Source organism: Natrix helvetica (assembly GCF_964273705.1).
Source record: "Natrix helvetica genome assembly, chromosome: 4".
Classification (NCBI taxonomy): domain Eukaryota; kingdom Metazoa; phylum Chordata; class Lepidosauria; order Squamata; family Natricidae; genus Natrix; species Natrix helvetica.
The window spans coordinates 115,591,223-115,610,122 of record NC_138550.1 but is presented as its reverse complement, the minus strand read 5'-3'; the positions used below and the strand labels follow the sequence as shown (position 1 = coordinate 115,610,122).

The 18,900-nt window shown below is 37.5% G+C and overlaps 1 protein-coding gene across 2 annotated transcripts in view; it reads left to right on the top strand.

Annotated features, from left to right (window-relative positions):
* GNAL (G protein subunit alpha L) overlaps positions 1-18,900 on the top strand; it is a 106,372-nt gene that overhangs the window by 67,435 nt on the left and 20,037 nt on the right. For both annotated transcript variants that reach the window (XM_081950532.1, XM_081950533.1), the window contains exon 5: positions 18,507-18,604. In XM_081950532.1, coding sequence (XP_081806658.1) covers positions 18,507-18,604 — 98 coding nt within the window. The remainder of the gene's footprint in view (positions 1-18,506; positions 18,605-18,900) is intronic.

Genomic DNA, 18,900 nt, shown 5'->3' with positions numbered 1-18,900 from the left:
ACTGTCAGCTTTGAAAGATATTATGGTATTTCTCCTCCTTACAAGGTTCTCTTCAGTGTTTAATAATGATTGCACAGTCCCCGTGCTATGTCTTACAGTCTCTGCTCAATTCACCAGGGAAGACATAGACTAAGTCCATTTTGTAAAACAATGTCATCTAATAGGATCCAGCAGACTCTACTAAGGTCCCTGACCTGGGGAACAGTACTCCTTTGAAATCTGGATGGTTTCAACCCTATCTGCCTTCTAGAAAGCTGTGACGGCCTGGCTTTTTCCCAGGTGTAAGCGTTGCTAGTGGAACCTTATGTGTGTATTAGTATTATGAGTTGGTTCTTAAGACCTCATGAAGTTACCTTTGAATTGAATTTTTGGCTTGTTTCATATTTGTTTTATAATATAATTATTGTGAGTACTGTTAACCATCCAAAGCAATTTGTTTAAGATGAATGGCTATATGCATTTTATAAATATAAATAAACAAGATCTTCCTTAGTGGGGATTCAGGTGAAAAATACTCTAAAGTCAGGTTTCAGGTTTGTGCATGGATGGAGGCAGCTGGCTGGTCTTATGAATTCCTTTTGTAGGACCTTGTCAAAGGTAGAACACAAGTCTTGGTCCTGTTCAATCCTGTCCAATAGATCCAGTTGCAGATTCCTCCTGTCGAAGGACTGTTGGGATTTGGATCAGACAGTGACGTGCGGTGAGGTTTATGGCTGGTGAGGCTGGTGACATCATCAGGAAGGCAGGGAATGGGACCACATGTGCAGGAGGCTGAGGCAGCCTCAGCCTCCTGCACACCTGGTCCCATCCCCCGCCTTCCTGAGTCAATATGAAGGGGACCGCGGAGCGCGAGCCGGCGGAGTGTGCTCCGCGGTCCCCTTCATGTTGATTCAGGAAGGCAGGGAATTGGACCACTTGTGCCTTTCCCCCTTTCCCTTTTTTTTTCATGATGAGAGCAATGAGGCTCTGCCTCCCCTGACCGCACATCCCTGGGATCAGATGAAGCAAGCTGAAAATGAACACCAAGAAGATGGAGTTACTATTCATTCATTGTGGTTTTCTCTCAGTCTCCAGTTTTGCTCTTAAGTGAATGGCATAGCCCCTGAAGGAGCAGACCAGTTACCTATTCCCTAACTATTGCTAGAAGGCAACTGGATGTCCTGGCCAGGAAAGCCTTCATCCAGTTGACTGGTATCATAGTTTACAAGCATTCTTGGAACTATAATCTACAATGACTCACAGTTATTTCCCCATGGTTTAACTTCTGCAGTGTGCTGTACATGAGACTGGCTTTGAAGACAACTCAGAAATTACATTAGTAGTGGCCTTTATATTGATTGGTTACTATGATCATATTACACCTGTTGTGTAGGCCCTACATTGATGGATTTGGGGTAACATTCAAAGTGCTAGTTTTTAGTAAAAGCACCTGGGCATATTTAGGACTGCTGCTCCAATAAAATTGACCCCTCTGAGATGTTTCAGGAGAAACTGGTGCTTGTGGTATCAAAATTTTGGGAAGGGGTAGGGGCATGGAGATTGAAGCTAAGAAATACAGTTTTTTCCATAATGGCACCTGTATTTTGGAATAGCCTCCCTCCACAAGCTAAGCTGGTATCCTTGATGATGGTCTCCTGATAAATAGTGAAAATTGAACTCTTCCTTCATAGTTATGCATAATCTGAAATTAGATTTTATTAGTGTATTGGCTTTGTGTATTATCTATATACTACTAAAACTGTTATATTTGTAACCTTTAACTAAGCAAAACAGTGCATCGTAGGGCAGCCATTTTTGAACCAAGGTACCTCAAGTGGGTCATTTGACAAATTGTTATGACACAAAAATTATCATAAAGCATTTATGGCAGCATACACAATGAAATAAACATTTCCTGTAATCAACTTCTGATGTTTGACGGCTTTACAACTCAGCATAAGCTACTTTCAAAGCAGTTACATCTGTGAATATCTTCCTTTTCATTAGAAGCTCTGCCATGGTTGAAGGCATTGAGGAATCTGATCAGGAATTACCTCCTCAACAATGGCCCAAGAAGTCATAGGCCATCAAGTTTATTATAGGTTTTTTTAAAAATTCTGAAATTGTATATAGCATTTCAAGGTTTTGATTACGATCTTTAAAGCGCTCCATGGCTCAGGACCTAGTTACCTGCGGGACCGTATTCTGCCCCATACATCCCTACGACCTATTCGCTCGCACAGAGAGGGACTTCTCCAGGTGCCGTCCACTAGACAATGCCATGGGGCGGCGCCTAGGAGCAGAGCCTTCTCTGTGGCGGGCCCAGCCCTGTGGAATGACCTCCCCCCGGATATTAGGACCACTACAGACCTCCGCTCCTTCCGTGTTAAGCTCAAGACCCACCTTTTTCAAATATCTGGCCTGGCCCAACCATAACTTCGTTACGCTCCTGAGGGGTTTTTAATTTAGCAATTTTATTTAGGGGATTTTAAACTGTGTTTTAACTGTGTTTTTAGCTGTGTTTATTGTCTTTCACTTACAAGTCTACTCTCCTCCATGCACAAATGTAATTGTCCTTGTTTTTTCGTATGTATGTGTGTCCTATGTGTATTTTATCCTTTTGATTGTACGCCGCCCCGAGTCCTTCGGGAGAGGGTTGCAGCTAATCAAATAAAATTTGATTTGATTTGACAATATAATGTAGTGAAATGTAGCATAGTGTAGTGCAGTGATGGCGAACCTTTTTTGGCTCGCGTGCCATAAGTGGGGGGAGCGCAGGGAGGTTGTGTGCGGGCGTGCTGCACCCATAATGCAATGCGCAACCCCCCAGTGTGCATGTGCGCACTACAGGCGCGACCCCCATTTTTACATGCCTTTTTCGCCCTCCCCAGGCTCCAGAGGCTTTATAGGAGCCTGGGGAGGGTGAAAGCAGCTTCCCCTGCCCCCCCAGACGCCCTCCAGAGGCTTCAGGGACCTTCAGGAGGCTTCCCTGAAGCCTTTGGAGCAGTCAAAACGACCCTCCGAGCAAACCGGAAGTTATTTCTGGTTTGCTCGGAGGGTCATTTTAAGCGTTCCGAAGGCTTCAGGGAAGCCTCTGGACGGTCTCAAGCCTTCGGAGCGCTCAAAACAACCCTCCGAGCAAACCGGAAGTCCGTTCCCAAACTTCCGGTTTGCCCATAGGGCCCGTTTTTTAAGCTCCGGAGGTTTCACGGAAGCTCATGAAGCCTCCGGGGGGCGGGGGGGCTCTTTTCGCCCTCCCCAGGTTCCTATAAAGCCTCTGGAGCCTGGGGAGGGCAAAAAATGGCTTTAAAAAAGCGTGAACTCAGCTGGCCAGCGCACGCATGCGCACTGGCCAGCTGACAGGGCAGCGCCTTGCGTACCCTGACAAATGGCTACACGTGCCACCTGTGGCACGCGTGCCATAGGTTCGCCATCACTGGTACAGTGTTTCTTATTATTTATGTTGTAAGTTAATACATACATCTTCCATTTTGGATTCAATAGACTGTCATTTCTCTTTACAGTTTCCCAGAATGCTGAGAGTAGATTGCTGATGCCGTCATTCATTGTGAACAAAGCTAATTCTTTCCATCTCAATTTGGACTTTGAGGTTAGGGCAGGATATGGTGATGTATCCTTGCTACCCAGTTATTTTATTACCTAGGGGCAGCTTGTGAATCTTGCAAACAATTATAGGAAGTCTGGAAAGTGAGGAGTACTAGCTGATTGTTTCCCCCTCCTGGCTTATCCAATATTGACTGGTCTTTCTCCTTGTAAAAGGGTTGTTTTTTATTCCTGCTTAAGTCCATTGTTAAAGAAATCTTCTAACACAAAAAGGTCTTCCTATTAGACCTCTCGGCGGCTTTCGATACCATCGACCATGGTATCCTATTGCGCCGTCTGGAGGTGTTGGGGGTCGGAGGCACCGTGTTGCGGTGGTTCCGCTCCTACCTCTCTGGCCGGACGTAATGCGTGTTGGCAGGGGAGCAGAGGTCGACCCCGAGGCCCCTTACTTGTGGGGTCCCACAGGGGTCGGTCCTCTCGCCTCTCCTGTTCAACACATATATGAAGCCGCTGGGCGAGATCATCCGTGGTTTTGGGGTGGGATACCATCTGTATGCTGACGACACGCAGCTGTACATTTCCACCCCAAACCACCCCAACGAGGCCGTCGAAGTGATGTCCCGGTGTCTGGAAGCCGTGCGGGTCTGGATGGGGGACAACAGGCTCAAGCTCAACCCCTCCAAGACAGAGTGGCTGTGGCTCCCGGCTTCTCGGTTCAACCAGTACATCCCATCTCTGGCCATCGGGGATGAGCAATTAGCCCCGGTGGAACGGGCGCGCAATTTGGGCGTCCTCCTAGATGCCCGGCTGGCTATGGATGACCATGTGGCAGCCGTGGCGAGGGGGGCGTTCCACCAGGTTCGCCTGGTGCGCCAATTGTGACCCCTTTTGGACCGGGAGGCCCTGCACACAGTCACTCACGCGCTGGTGACGTCTCGCCTGGACTACTGCAATGCTCTCTACATGGGGCTCCCCTTGAGGTGCGCCCGGAGATTGCAGTTGGCCCAGAATGCAGCCGCGCGGGTAATTATGGGGAGAACGAGATTCTCCCATATAACACCTCTCCTGCGCGAGCTGCACTGGCTTCCTGTGGCCTACCGGGTGCGCTTTAAGGTGTTAGTCACCATCTTTAAAGCGCTCCATGGCATAGGGCCTAGTTATCTGCGGGATCGCGTCCTGCCCCACACATCCCTGCGACCTATTCGCTCGCACAGAGAGGGACTTCTCCGGGTGCCGTCCTCCAGAGAGTGTCAGAGGGCGGCGCCCAGGAGTAGGGCCTTCTCTGTGATGGGCCCAACCCTTTGGAATGACCTCCCCCCAGACATTAGGACAACAACTGACCTCCGCTCCTTCCGTATGAAACTTAAGACCCACCTGTTCCAACTAGCCGGCCTGGCTTAAATTTAGAGCTTCTCCACCTCTTGGGCATTTTTAATTGTTAATTTTAATTTTTAAATTTTAACTGTCATTGGGGTTTTAATTGTCTTAAAGTACTGTAATTTATTTATTTATTTTCTACCTCCTCCATATTATATTGTTGTGATTGTTGCTATTGTACGTCGCCCCGAGTCCCTGGGGGGAGAGGGGGCGACTAAGAAGTCAAATAAATAAATAAATAAATAATAAATAAATAAATAAATAATAAATAAATAAATAAATAATAAATAAATAAATAAATAAATAAATAAATAAATAAATAAATAATAATTTGAATGGTCCTAAACGAATGATTGTAAATCGAGAACTGTTCATATATGACATGAGACAATGAAACACATATTTCTGCTCATTTAAATGCCTACTTACTATTTATGTGTAGTTGTTTCCAGATTCAAAATACGGAAACAGATGCTGTGGTTTGGACATCCTTTCTTAAGTCACTATTCTTCCTGTGGCAGAAATAAATAATAATAAACTTGCAAAATGTTTCTTATAATCAGCTAAAGGCTTTTCTATTCTTGGACATTTTTTGTCACTCGTCCTTCAATAACTTTTTCTTTCAGAAATATTTTTGGGTGAATTGGCATGCCCTGCATGTTTGAAATCTCCTAATGGATTTTTAATAATATTCATAACTGGCTACCCTGAAAGCCATTCCAAAATCTTTATTTTTCATTTCTGTAGGGACTTCTTGGCTGATCTTGGTTAATTTCAAAGTTTGTTAGATTGTCTTGCTCAAATATTCAACTTCTTTTCATCTTCAATTTCGTCACTGTCTGCAGGATATTATTTTCTAGAATAGGTTGATTAATTAAAGCTATTATTCTTTCTATTCAGATCATATTTTATATGTCACTGGCTGCCACACACCAAGTAGCATAAAGCGATCCTCACATTTAACAATTGGGAAATGTTCTTTTCTTCAAATGTTGCACCACTTTTTTTCTCCAAAAGTAACCTGTGTGCTTGTAGGCAACGGTCCAGTTTTTGTTTCATCAGCTCACAGCACTTCTTCAAAAACACAGCTTATTAAGCTTTTGCATACATTATAGCCAATAAGAAACTTGGCCAATAATATTAAGGCAAGTATCAGCAATTATTTGTCTATGGTTGCTTAAAAAATGACACCAGAGTTTCTTGCCATTTTTGGATGGGGACTGGATGAAAACAGTAATATAAATCTTAAAATTGAGATTTCTTTTTTTTTAAAAAGAAAGAATAGATTGTACTTCAGTTTTGCTTAGATGCGTGATGTGAGTCAACCGTTTTTGATATTTAGACCACCATATCTTAAAGACTATGCAGATGGTTTGGAAGGGGTTAGTAGCAAAGCTAGTGTTGATATTGTGGAAATTAATGAAACTGAAAATTACAATAATGCTATTGCAGGGATGTGACTATCCAGCTAAAGTTGTTCCTCTGACATTCTAAGTCTTAGATGTCTGAGCAATATCAGGATCTTCTTTTGATGGAAATTCCAGATTGGGTGATAAATCCATTTTCAGATACTGAAGAAGATGGGGTAGTGGAGGAACAACTCATAGAGCTGCAAAATGACATTGAGCTGAAGCCAAAGTTTAAGAAATCATACCAAGAGTTTTGGTTACAGAAAGAAATTTCTGATCGCTATCCTGCACTATGGATAGTGGTTAAGAACCTCCTTGTTGCATTTCCAACATCATATTTGGTGGAACATGGCTTCAGTGTGGTCATCCAACTTCTCTCCAAGCAAAAAAATCGACTCCAGATTACTGAACGTAGTGATTTAAGACTCCTGCTAAGTGACTTAAAACCAGACATTGGGAAACTGGTATCACTTTATCAAGCCCATCCATCACATTAAGAATTTACTGAACAGTGAAGTAGTTACTAAATTTTACTGAGTTTACTAAGTTACTAGTTACTAAGGTTCTTGATAAATAATAATAATAATTTAATAATTTATTAAATTTCTAGACCGCCCACTCTCCCCGGCTTGGATATAAGCCAGCATTTGGACCGCTGTGGACAGCCTTTTCAAGGTTAGGCTTTGTGAGAAATGACTATCAGACTTTGAAAACCTGGTATCACTGGATCATGTTCAACAATTTTGTTGAATTAACATTAATTAAAAAGGTTTTTAAATTGGATTTTGAATAAATGTGCAATTAATTGTTACAGTTTTGAATTTTACTTTTACTATCTTCCGTCGTGCAAACCGCCCAGTCACATGATCCCCCCAGCCATGCCCACCAAGCCACGCCCACAGAACCAGTAATAAAAAAAATGAATTCCACCACTGGGTGGGGAGCACTGAGGATCAGTTTGTAGCACCAAGGGGGCAGTGGACTGAAAAAGTTTAGGAACCACTGCATTAGATAATAGATTTTGTGATAAGATCAGATAAAAGGCTTCTTTCTGACTAGTTCCCCATACAGCCTTTTGTTGTATAAGCAATACTGTACTGTATTGTATAAGCAATACTGTACTGTAAACCTGTGGAAAAATGTCAGCTAAACTTTTCAGCGAGTTGTTTGCAGTGATCCATAGTTCTGTTTTGCAGTTCTATGCAATTTTTAGTCTTCTAGATGTTGCCTTGACTTCAGCACATAATTTTCTCACAGTTGGAATTGCAACCTGGAACCATTTGAGATTTGTTTATAGTCTTTTTTGATTTGTTAGAGTGAGCATTTTAAAAGTAAACAAAACAACACTCTTAGCCAGAGAACTCAAAGGGTCAGAGTATTTGCTCACCTGTAGAATTATCTTCTAGCTAAGGGTAGTAAATCACCTTTTTGAGTAGTATTAATATTTTTTAAAGTGGCTATCTATCACTGGGAGAGTATTGCCATTGTCTTATTTTGAATCTGCACTTCAAATTTGCAGAATGATGGCATGTTGGTGCCTAGAGGTCTGCATGCAAAGGCCCTTTGAATGCTAAGGGATAAAAAGAAGAAATGCATACTGAAATGAAATATAAAAAATCTGGCTTGGATATAAAGCCAGCATTTGGACCGCTGTGGACAGCCTTTTCAAGGTTAGGCTTTGTGAGACATATCAGAAAGTACACTGTTGACCTTTTCAAATCGTATTTTTGGGAGGAATTTTTGGTTTAAAAATGAAAAAAATGGAAAATTACACTATTGAATTGTTTTTCTTAAATAGTGAGTGTGCAAACATAGGGGGTTCAGGGGATAAAGAGATGAATAAGCAGCAGTGTCGTGATGCAACAATATTGCTGATCTCAAATCACATAGCAGACCATCTTAGACCCAACTGTAAGTCAAGTATGAAAAATACAGTAACACTAATTTGTTGAGATAGGTAGGATTGTGTTATGTGCATATATTAAAATATAAACCAATACATAGAAAAAGACTTTCTAGATTGGTTGATACAAATTCCTTTATAATAAAATAGAATTCTTTATTGGCTAAGTGTGATTAGACACACAAGGAATTTGTCTTTGGTGCATGTGCTCTCTGTGTACAGAAAAAATAAATACATTAATCAAGAGTCATGAGATACAGCACTTAGTGATACTCATAGGATACTAAATAGGCATTCAAACCATACTAGAAAGCAAAATAAAACAATATAAATTGTAAAGATACAAGCAACAAGATTATAGTCATAAGTGTTGTGGAAATTAGATGTTTAGCAGAGTGATAGCATTCGAGGAAAATTTGTCCTTGTATCTAGTTGTTCCGGTGTGCGGTGCCCTATAGCATCGTTTTGAGGGTAGAAGTTTAAACAATTTATGTCCAGGATGTGAGGGGTCTGTAGATATTTTCACAGCCCTCTTTTTGATTTGTGCAGTATACAGGTCCTCAATGGAAGGCAGGTTGGTAGCAGTTGTTTTTTCTGCAGTTCTAATTATCTGTTGAAGTCTATGTGTGTCTTGTTGGGTTGCAAAGCCAAACCAGACAGTTATAGAGGTTCAGATGACAGACTCAATAATTCCTCTGTAGAACTGAATCAGAAGCTCCTTAGGCAGTTTGAGTTTTCTAAGTTGGCACAGAAAGAACATTCTTTGTTGTGTCTTTTTGATGGTGTTTTTGATGTTAGGTTTCCATTTAAGTCTTGAGATATGATAGAACCTAGAAACTTGAAGGTGTCTACTGTTGATACTATGTTATCTAGTATTGTAAGAGGTGGTAACATAGGAGGGTTTCTCCTAAAATCTACCACCATTTCAACGGTTATGGGTGTGTTTAGTTCAAGATTGTTCTGGTCGCACTACAAGGCTAGTTGTTCAACCTCCCGTCTGTGTGCAGATTCGTCATTGTCTCGAATGAGACCAATCACTGTTGTATCATCTGCAAACTTTAACTGCTATTCATAGAATTTGGTCTCCAATTTGGTTTTGTTTTTTCTTCTCTGCCATCATTCCAGTTTTTCAAGGCCCCTTTTTTACTATGGTGACCAAAACTGGACACAGTATTTCAGGTGTGGTATGACCAATGCATCATGAAACAGTCCTATCACTTTTAATAATCATGACACTCTCTGTTGATGCACACTAAAACTGCATTGATTCTCTTGGCAGCCATGTTACATTGCTGTTTCATGTTTAATCTGACAGTCTTTTTACAAGTACTACTGTAAACCAGGTTCCATCTCTTTTGAACCTGTGCAATTGATTTCTCCTGCTTATCTTATTTTTCGGAGTATAAGACGCACGGGAATATAAGACGCACCAAGGTTTTGAATAGACAAATTTTTAAAAAAAGTTTTTGCACTTTGCAAACCTCCCCAAAACAGCCGTTTTTCATGAAAATGGGTCTGGTGTTTTTTTTTTAAAGGCATGAATAGCCTTTAAGAGGCTTGTAGAGTGCTCCTGGGGGGTGGGGGGGCAAAAATGAACAAAAAAACAACCCATTTTTCACAAAATAGCCGTGCGTAGCCTTATGGAGGCGTTCAGAGAGCTCCTAAATGCTGGGGGGGAGGGGAATTGAGCAAAAAAGGCCCATTTTTTGCTCATTTCTGCCCTCCCCAGCCCTCGGGAGCTCTCTGAACGCCTCCATAAGGCTAGGCACAGCCATTTTGGTGAAGGGGCGGGGCTTTTGGACGTGCGTCTTATACTCCCAAAAATACGGTAAGTGCATAATCTTACATTGTATCAAATTTATTTTAGTAAAATGCTTTTGGAGTAAAAATCTATCTAAAGATAGTTTTCTATTTAAGATACATTAATAATTTAATAGTGAATACGTTTAGTCATCATGAAATAGATCTTAGTTATGTAGCATGAGGCTGTATATTCTGCAATATTTACATTTTTGGTAAACTCATTCAATAAATCCAAGCTCTGCAAGCTAAATAGGAAACCTTCATTTATTTATTTCTTGCAAATAATAATATTAAAGATTCTAACTACCAGCAAGAATGAGTCCTTACATTTAAAGAGTACCTGTAATTTCAGATCAATCATAGCAGCGTCTGTTAGCGGGCATCTACTCACCTGCTGCCTGCCATGTCCCTCACCTTGTTGTGTCACTGCTGCATCACCAGCCATCCCATTAAAGCGAATGGGATTGTCAGTGAGTCAACAGTGGGTCAAAGGAGGAGCTGCTGCGGGACAGAGATGATAGTTGCTCTTTAAAAATTATGATTTAAATCAAGTTGATTTAAATCAAGCCCTTTTACGAGTGATTTAAATCAAGATCACCCTGGGATGTAGATCTATTAAAGTCCACATATTGACTATTTTTATTCAGCCAGATGTGATAGTGGAACTATCTATCCCACACTGTTCTAGTTTATCAAAAAGGAGGCTGTAGTCGGCTTTATCAAATACCTCACTAAAGTTTGAATCTACTACATGCATAGCATTCCTTGCTCCATTAAGCTAATAATTTTGTCAAAGAAAACAATAAGATTTGTCTGGCACAGCCTGATCTTAACAAAACATGCTGGTTCCTGGTAATAACCATGGTAGTTTTTAAGTGCTTACAAGCTCAGTGCTTGATTATCTTTTGCAAGATTTTCCAAGAAATAGATGTGAAGCTCGTTGGTCTGTGGTTTTCTGTGTCCACTTGTTTGTTTGTTTTTAAATACTGACACTGGTTCTTCTCCACTCATCTGGCACGTCTCCTATTCTCAAAGAATTTCTCAAAAGACTTCAGGAAATTTCTTTGACACCTGTTGGTTCATTTAACGCCCTGAGATGTAATCCATCCAGTTCAGGATGTCTTCATATAATGATAGAAACATTTTAGATTACTTTGCTGTATATTTTTGACAAATTGTTTGGAAAGGTACACGCATTGTTGTGCTGCTGGATCCTTGGAAGGTCCTTGATCACAGTAAAGACCTACTGATAAACTGGGTCAATTTCAAATCACGTTCTGATTCTATGGAAGCCCAACTCCATGAAAATTATTTTCACTTATAATCCTGCTAGTCTGGGTGTGTCTGAATTTACAGGATGATTTATATCACGGGTGTCAAACTTGCAGCGTCACGTTGCCATCATGCGACTTTCGTGACTTTTTTTCCTTCGCAGAGGTGGGGTGGGCGTGGCCTACACATGACCTATCCAGCCCATGGGCTGCCAGTTTGACACTCTTGATCTAAATTTTCCAGCATACTTTTCAAATCAAGTTGGAACATATTGTTATTATTTCTAAAAGAACAGTGTGAAAATAAATAATTTATAATGATGAAAAACATAATTGATTATTCAAAATTATAGAAATCAAACATATAAAAGTTTGTCGTCTACATTAGGTAAATGAAGCATGATCAATATTGTTTCCCTGTTTCCTATTTTGTAGTTCATTTACTACCTAGTATTGCTTGTGACTACTACATTAACTGGTTTCATGTTGATAGAAGAGTTGGAGAAATAGCAAAAATTTAGAAATGCTAATCATAGCTAGTGACCAGAGAGAGCTTTGTCATTAATTGAAACTTTTATTAAATGCTTTATTTTCAAATAATAGTATCTACTGAGAAACTGTGCCTTTTTATTGAAGTAATGTGTATGAAATATTGTGGAAAATGTATATAAAGTTGTTCTTAAACATTACTAAGCAAATATTAAATGGCTTGCATCAGTATCTTCACCAATTTGAATAGTTTTACGTGAATGCAAGTTGTATTTTATCTAAAAAGTAAAATAAAGTCCCAATCAAATCTGCTTGTTGGAAAAAGAATGTAAAAGGTTTTTAAATGGATGTAATGATATTACCAAAAATGTTCTGAGTATTGTTTCAAAAATGTATTTAGTGTACAGAAAATTGTTTCACTGAGCACTTGGTATCATGGCGTAGAAAAATATTTTGTTAACTTTATAAAAGATTACATCATACAACTCTCTGGGAGCTGTGGAATATATCTAAAAAAAGAGGAAGTGGTTTACCAATTTTCTGTAGTAAACAATGTTTTCTACTAATAAAAAATATAATTCGATCACCCAAAATAAATGATGAATAATCACATGAAATTGGAAAAATATTTCCACTTTTTTTGAAAATAAGAAAAAAAAATTCTCCTATGAAAGAAAATAACCCTTAGTAATTAGCAAAGTAATTGGGTGATTATTGCATACCTAGAAATTATAGTAGAAAAAATATCTTGCCGGTGACCAAGATTATTTTCTCCCAAGGGTCACTGTCTTAATTAAGTGTACACTAAAGCAGGTGTACAGTGAGACTTTAAACATAATACATGTCCCATGGCTGCTAAGTTGGCTATTCCTAAATGGATTTTAATGACTGTTATGCCTTAGGCTTTGTGCTAATGAAGCTTTTGTTGTAAATTGGAGAGAGGGGGGGAGAGAGAGAGAGAGAGAGACTCTGCTCTTGTGAGAGATTTATTTGTGTATTAGAGTTCTCTTTGTTTGTCTTTGTTGCTAGTTTAGCACAACAAGCTGCTGTGTCCCCATAGCAAAATAATCTTCTTTGAACAAATCCATGTACACAGCATGGAGAGATGTAAGTGTTAGAGCCATAGGGGTATTCAGTCTCCTCAACAAAACGTGATTATCCTGGGACTAAGGTTGTTTATTTCAGCTCTAGGTGTACAGACTTTTATTTTAGATTATATTTATCAATTTAGGCATTTTCATCAGAAAAATACATTTGCAAATAATCTTGAGAGATAGCATTAACATTTAGAATGATTATGTATTTTTCTGATGAGAATGCCTAAATTGATACCAGTATTATGTTATAGCTTGTTTTAACATTCATCCATTCAGTTCATATTATCATATAATTTAGTCAAATTTCTATCCACATTAATACCACATATGTTTGAAACAATTGAATAAACTTGAAAAGTTAAAGTAGGTTTTTTTATTTATTTCAAGCTATTCTCAGCTAAATAGCAAAAATTGAAGTAAAAACACAAAATACTTGTATGATTCCACTTTTCTTTAAACTGTCAGGGATAGTTACCTTTGAAAATATTTCATAATTATTAAAATACGTTCTGCTGTTTTTAAGAGTAAATTTCTACATTTATCCCCCCCTCCATTAATGCCAGAGCCAGAGAGAGAAACTCCTACAGGAATAACAACAATCTGTTTGTTTTGGATTATGGCACTTTTAAATAAAAAACAAAAAGTTAATTCCTGTGAATTGCGTGTAATGATGTTTGTTTTAGAAAGCTGGTGCAAACAGTCATACGAAGATACTAGCTTAATCAATTTTCCAGTCAGAGAGCAGAATATGATACAGTATAGCCAAAAATAGACTGCTAAAGAAGACCCCCACAGAGGATTAGAAATACAGGTTCAAAACACAAATTTGCCAAGTGCATTAAAAAATTCTGCAAAATTGAACTTTAGGGTAATTATTAAATTATTGAATAGAGTATATTTCATGTGCCTTTTTAAAAAAAATTGAACCAACTTGGTCCTAGTTATGAGAAGCAGCTGTACTAGAGATATTTATAACTACATCACTTCTTACAAAATTCCTGACTATATTCATTACTCAAGGATTCTGCTTGAGACTGAAAAGTACTAAAATATATTTTTCCAGCAAGTCTATATTAGGAAAATTCATGGTTCCATTTCCTTCACTATATTTATCAAACCTCTTAGTCCAGAGTTATAATAAATAGTAGAGCATTGCCATTGTCTACATGATTTGAGATAGTTTGTTGCATGAACTTAAGCTTATGAGAATCAATTAAAGAGCTGTTTCCAAACATTTGAATGGTTGTCTCATAAATGATGGAACAAATGACTTCATGTTATAAAAGCAAAAAAAAAAAAATTAAGACTAATCACTAGGAAGAATTTCCTGAGGTTATGAGCTGTTCAATAGTGGAACAGAATTTTTTTAAAGGAAGTAAACAGTGATTAGAGGTTTTTAAGTAGAAGCTAGGTGACTACCTATCAATTCTTGCCCAGTAATGGATTTCCTGTGCTGGCAAGATTATTGAATTAAGTGATTTCCAGCGTGATCATAAAATGTTATCCTGTTGACTTCAAAAGTATACATTTCTGAATAAAAAATAATAACATGCATCTTTCTTGATGAATCTTCATTGGTTTTAAAAAGTAAAAAATAAAAGCATTTCCAGAATCACATTCCTTGATTCTAATACCAGTTTTTTTGTTGCACTGATCATATTGTATTGATTTTCAAATATTGAAGGTCTCCCCTCTCTCCCTATAAACCTGTGTGATCACTCATTTGTATAGTTTTTGTTGGGACATTCTTCTTTTTTGAATATTTTTACCTGCATTAAGTATTGATATCCTTCCTAGAACTAAAAGGTTTCTGCTCAAGCCTACTTCTGAACATAATATTTTCAGTTTTTCATACAGTATTGTGTTTTCAGTATATGTTTCCATCCATTCCAGTGAATTCTTTTTTCCTTTAGGACACATTAAAAGTGATAATTTTGTGACAAATTGGGAATAGTTCCACCCCAAGACTTTCAACAGCAATGTTTAGGAAATCTCATGTTGTGCTTTCTTATTTTACCCATTCTTCTCACATCAACAAGGAACAGTGACTTAGTCGTTAGGACACTGAGTATTAGTGGCAGTTTGAGACCCAATTTCCAAGAGACGTACTGAGCTCCTATCACTTGTCCCAGCTCCTTCCAACCTAGCAGTTTGAAAGTATGCAAATGCAAGTAGATGAATAGGTATCACATATGAGCATGGGGAAAGGTAACAGTCTTTATTTCACCATATGCTTCATGTTGTGGCATGATGTTATGCCAGCTACATGACCACAAAAACATCTCTGGACAACCTCTTTGACTTAACAGATGAGAACTGTCCCCTAAAGGCGGTCACAACTAAGGGAAAACCTGCAGGGAAAACCTGCGTGGAAACCTTTTTTTACCTTTCTCACATCAACTGCTAGAGTACGTGGTGAAATCAATGCATTTTTATGTTCTTCATTTAATATTTATTTAATTCTCATTTTATAACCAGTTTTAAAACAATTACTGTCTCTGTTCCCTCAATAGTTTGTTATTTTTGTGTCTAGGCCTTTAACTTTCAACTTTTACTATTTTTCTCAATAATTTTTCTTCTGTGGTTAGATTTGTAGGTACCTCTTGGGGAAAAAACACAAAGTGCATTTCATGTTGTTAGTTTTCATAATTTATCATCATCATCAAACTTTATTTGGTCAAAAACCAGATTATTATGTAATTTATAACTGGTTTCATTTTCATAATTGCATAATTGACATTTATAGGTCTTTGGTGTTAGTTTACATAATTTGCATAAATAAATTTACATAGATGGCATAAAATGTAAATTATGTAATTATACAAATTAAATTCAAATATAAAAGATATTTGTATTGAATTTATAAACATTACCCCATTGTCTGTTAAATCAATATTGAGGACAAGTGTATACAGTCTTGTCCCATTGATCAGAGAGTTGTAAAATAAGTTGGTGGAAAAAGTTCTATCTTCAAGCTAAATTATGTAGGAGAATCCTTTGTAGTTGCTATGAATCCCTAAAATTGATAGTGTCTTCTTGGAAGGGCACAAAACCATGCTTCTGGCATTCTGCTATAAACAAGGGATGCATTTTACTTTATTTGCCTCCATACTGCCTGGCAACTCAACTGATTGAAGGTTTATTATTTTAGATGTTCTACAAATTCAGGAAAATATAATTCCTGGATTTGTCCATCTGTGGGATCCATCCTTACCCACCTTGTATTATAATGCCACTCCTGAGAATGTTGCCCTCCATAAATGCTAAGTGTGACCTCAGAGAACAAAATATTGCCCATCCTTGTGTTAATTTTCATGTCTACCTTTATTTCTTGCTTTATTTATAGATTTTCATTTACAAACAATCTAGGAAGTTTAACAAAAAGCTAACCCTTTTAATTTCCCAGGCAGTTTAATTCTTTTTGTTTTATTTTGTAACAAGACTTTCCTGATGTTGGCTCTATTCTGGTGTCATTTTTTATATATTATATTTTTCAAGATATTTTTACCTTTACATTGCTTTTATCACTTTTTTATTGTTGTCATATTACGTAAGAATTCAAAAATAAATTTAAGGGAATTAAACCTAACCTAGAGGTGCTTTTCAAAAGGCAACTAAACTGAATCAGAGTGCAAATGGGTGTGGAACCTTCTTGGGACTACTGAAAGGACTGTATTGTACACAGGGGATAGGTGATGTCACATCCCTCTTCCTTTGTTGAGAGGGCTGTTCAATTTTAATATAGATTGCTTCTTTGACCCCTCTTTCAAACCACTGGTCCTCTCTGTCCAGAATGTGGACTTTGCTGTCTTCAAAAGAGTGACCTTTGTCTTTCAGATGCAGATGGACTGCTGAATCTTGTCCTGATGGGTTTATTCTCCTATATTGGGCCATGCATTTGTGCAGTTGTTTTGTTTCACAATGTACAGATCTGCACATGTCTCACGGCATTGCACAGCATATACCACATTGCTCAGTTTGTGTTTTATCCTTGGAGTGGACAGGCTTCTGCCTTATTCTTGGGTTTAAAGTGTGTACTTATGTTATTGTTGAAAATCCTCCTGAGCTTTTCAGATATTCCTGCAACGTATGGAATGACAACGTTGCTTCGTTTGTTGTTTTCTTCTTTCCTTCCATTCCCCACCATTCAGCCAGAACTGAAGAAGCTTCTTAGATGAGAAGCGAAACATCTTCAAGGAAAAAACCAAGAAAGTCCAGTTGCCTTTTGAAAAGCACCTTTGGGAAAACCATGACCTGGATGATTGAGAATCTCCATAGGCAGAATTAAACTTAAGTTAGTAAGAATTTGAGGTTAAAGTTTCAAAGCAAATATATCATGGCATGTGGCAAACTCTTAGAACTTTTTTAAAAAAATCTGATACTGGAAATAAATAATTCCCTGAAATGTAACTGCAATGATAAAGGCTTTAAAAACAAGGGTCTAAAATTGTCACTTCTTGTTGTTGAGATGAGCACTATATAAATCAAATAAATAAATACATTTCCATTAAATTAAGATAACTTTATTATGTAACAGTTTAAATTGTAAACCTATTAAGTACTTTAAATTTTCCTTACAGTATTTTTTAAATTTAATTTTAAATTAAATACTCTGATTTTTAATACTTATGGACAAGTCATCAGTGAAACGGTTTACTTCAATTAAGGCTTATTTGAAAATAGAACTGTAACTTGCATTAAGACACAGCTATCATTGTAATTAAGATTAGTACACAATAAACTAACATTAGTAGCAGAAGTTTGTGCTGGAAAAAGGCAGACTGTATTTTTACACAAGACTTTATAACATTTGTAAAACAATAAACTCTCATCCAGACATTCTGTCACTATTATGCTCTTTTGAATAGAATGTTTCTTGTACATTTTATACTGTACACTGCCATTTTCTTGTACATTTAAAAAAATATGTCATAAAAAACTAATTTCAGACTTTTAGAGTATCTTTAATAGCAAAATCTATATGTACTTCATATTTTCACTTTCATATGCTTTGAGGCAAGCAAAGTAATCTTGAGAGTGATAATATAATAACATTCTTGGACTCTCTGAGCCAATGAATAATACTGTATCTGAAAATAACATTTTTTTAAAAAACGGGCGTTTATTTTCTCCCCTTTCCACTTCCTTTTCCAACAACATTACATTTAAAATAGCATCTTACATTCTAATACCCATTCATGACTCAGGGAGAAGTTAAATTCTAAATGGGAAGTGATACATAAAATCTATAATTGAAACAGACTTTATCCAAATTAAACTAGTAAAATCATCACCAAGTACATTACATTCTAAAGATTATACATTAAATTCATAAAGTAATAGCTCAGCAATTTACAGTATCTCTGTTTAAAACATAGATATATACCTAATATAACTTTTAATAGATTTTTCTTTTCTTTTTTGAAATAAAAGTTAAAATAACTTTTGAGAGGCAATATCCTAGAAGGCTCCTTTTAAGTGTTAAAGATGTTACATGATTGTTTGCAAAGAGTCTCGAAGTGCTAATCAAGCCTCCTGCTTAAATGTTTTAATAATAGTGGAATGATTTATTTAAATACTTTATAAAATATATTATTAAATTTCCAATTTTCAGGAATTCTTTGAACATGCAAAAAAGCTCTGGGATGATGAAGGAGTAAAGGCGTGCTTTGAGAGATCAAATGAGTATCAACTGATTGACTGTGCACAATAGTAAGTACCACTTCTAGGAAAATCCTTCTAAAATTGTGTTCTCTGTTTTGTTACTGGAAGCCAGTGGAAATATGCATAAAATGTCTGGGATTCTGTCTTAAAAGGCCAAAGAAAATAATTTCCATTGTAATTTTGTCTGAATCATTCATTTTACTAAAATCTATTAACCCCCTTTGTTAATAATTACAGTTACTGATACCAGCAGTATATAAATTGTAATGGGCTCTGTGATTCACACTGTTGAGAATCTGAGCAGAACTTATGAAAGAAGAAACACAGATGAATATTTTGGTTGG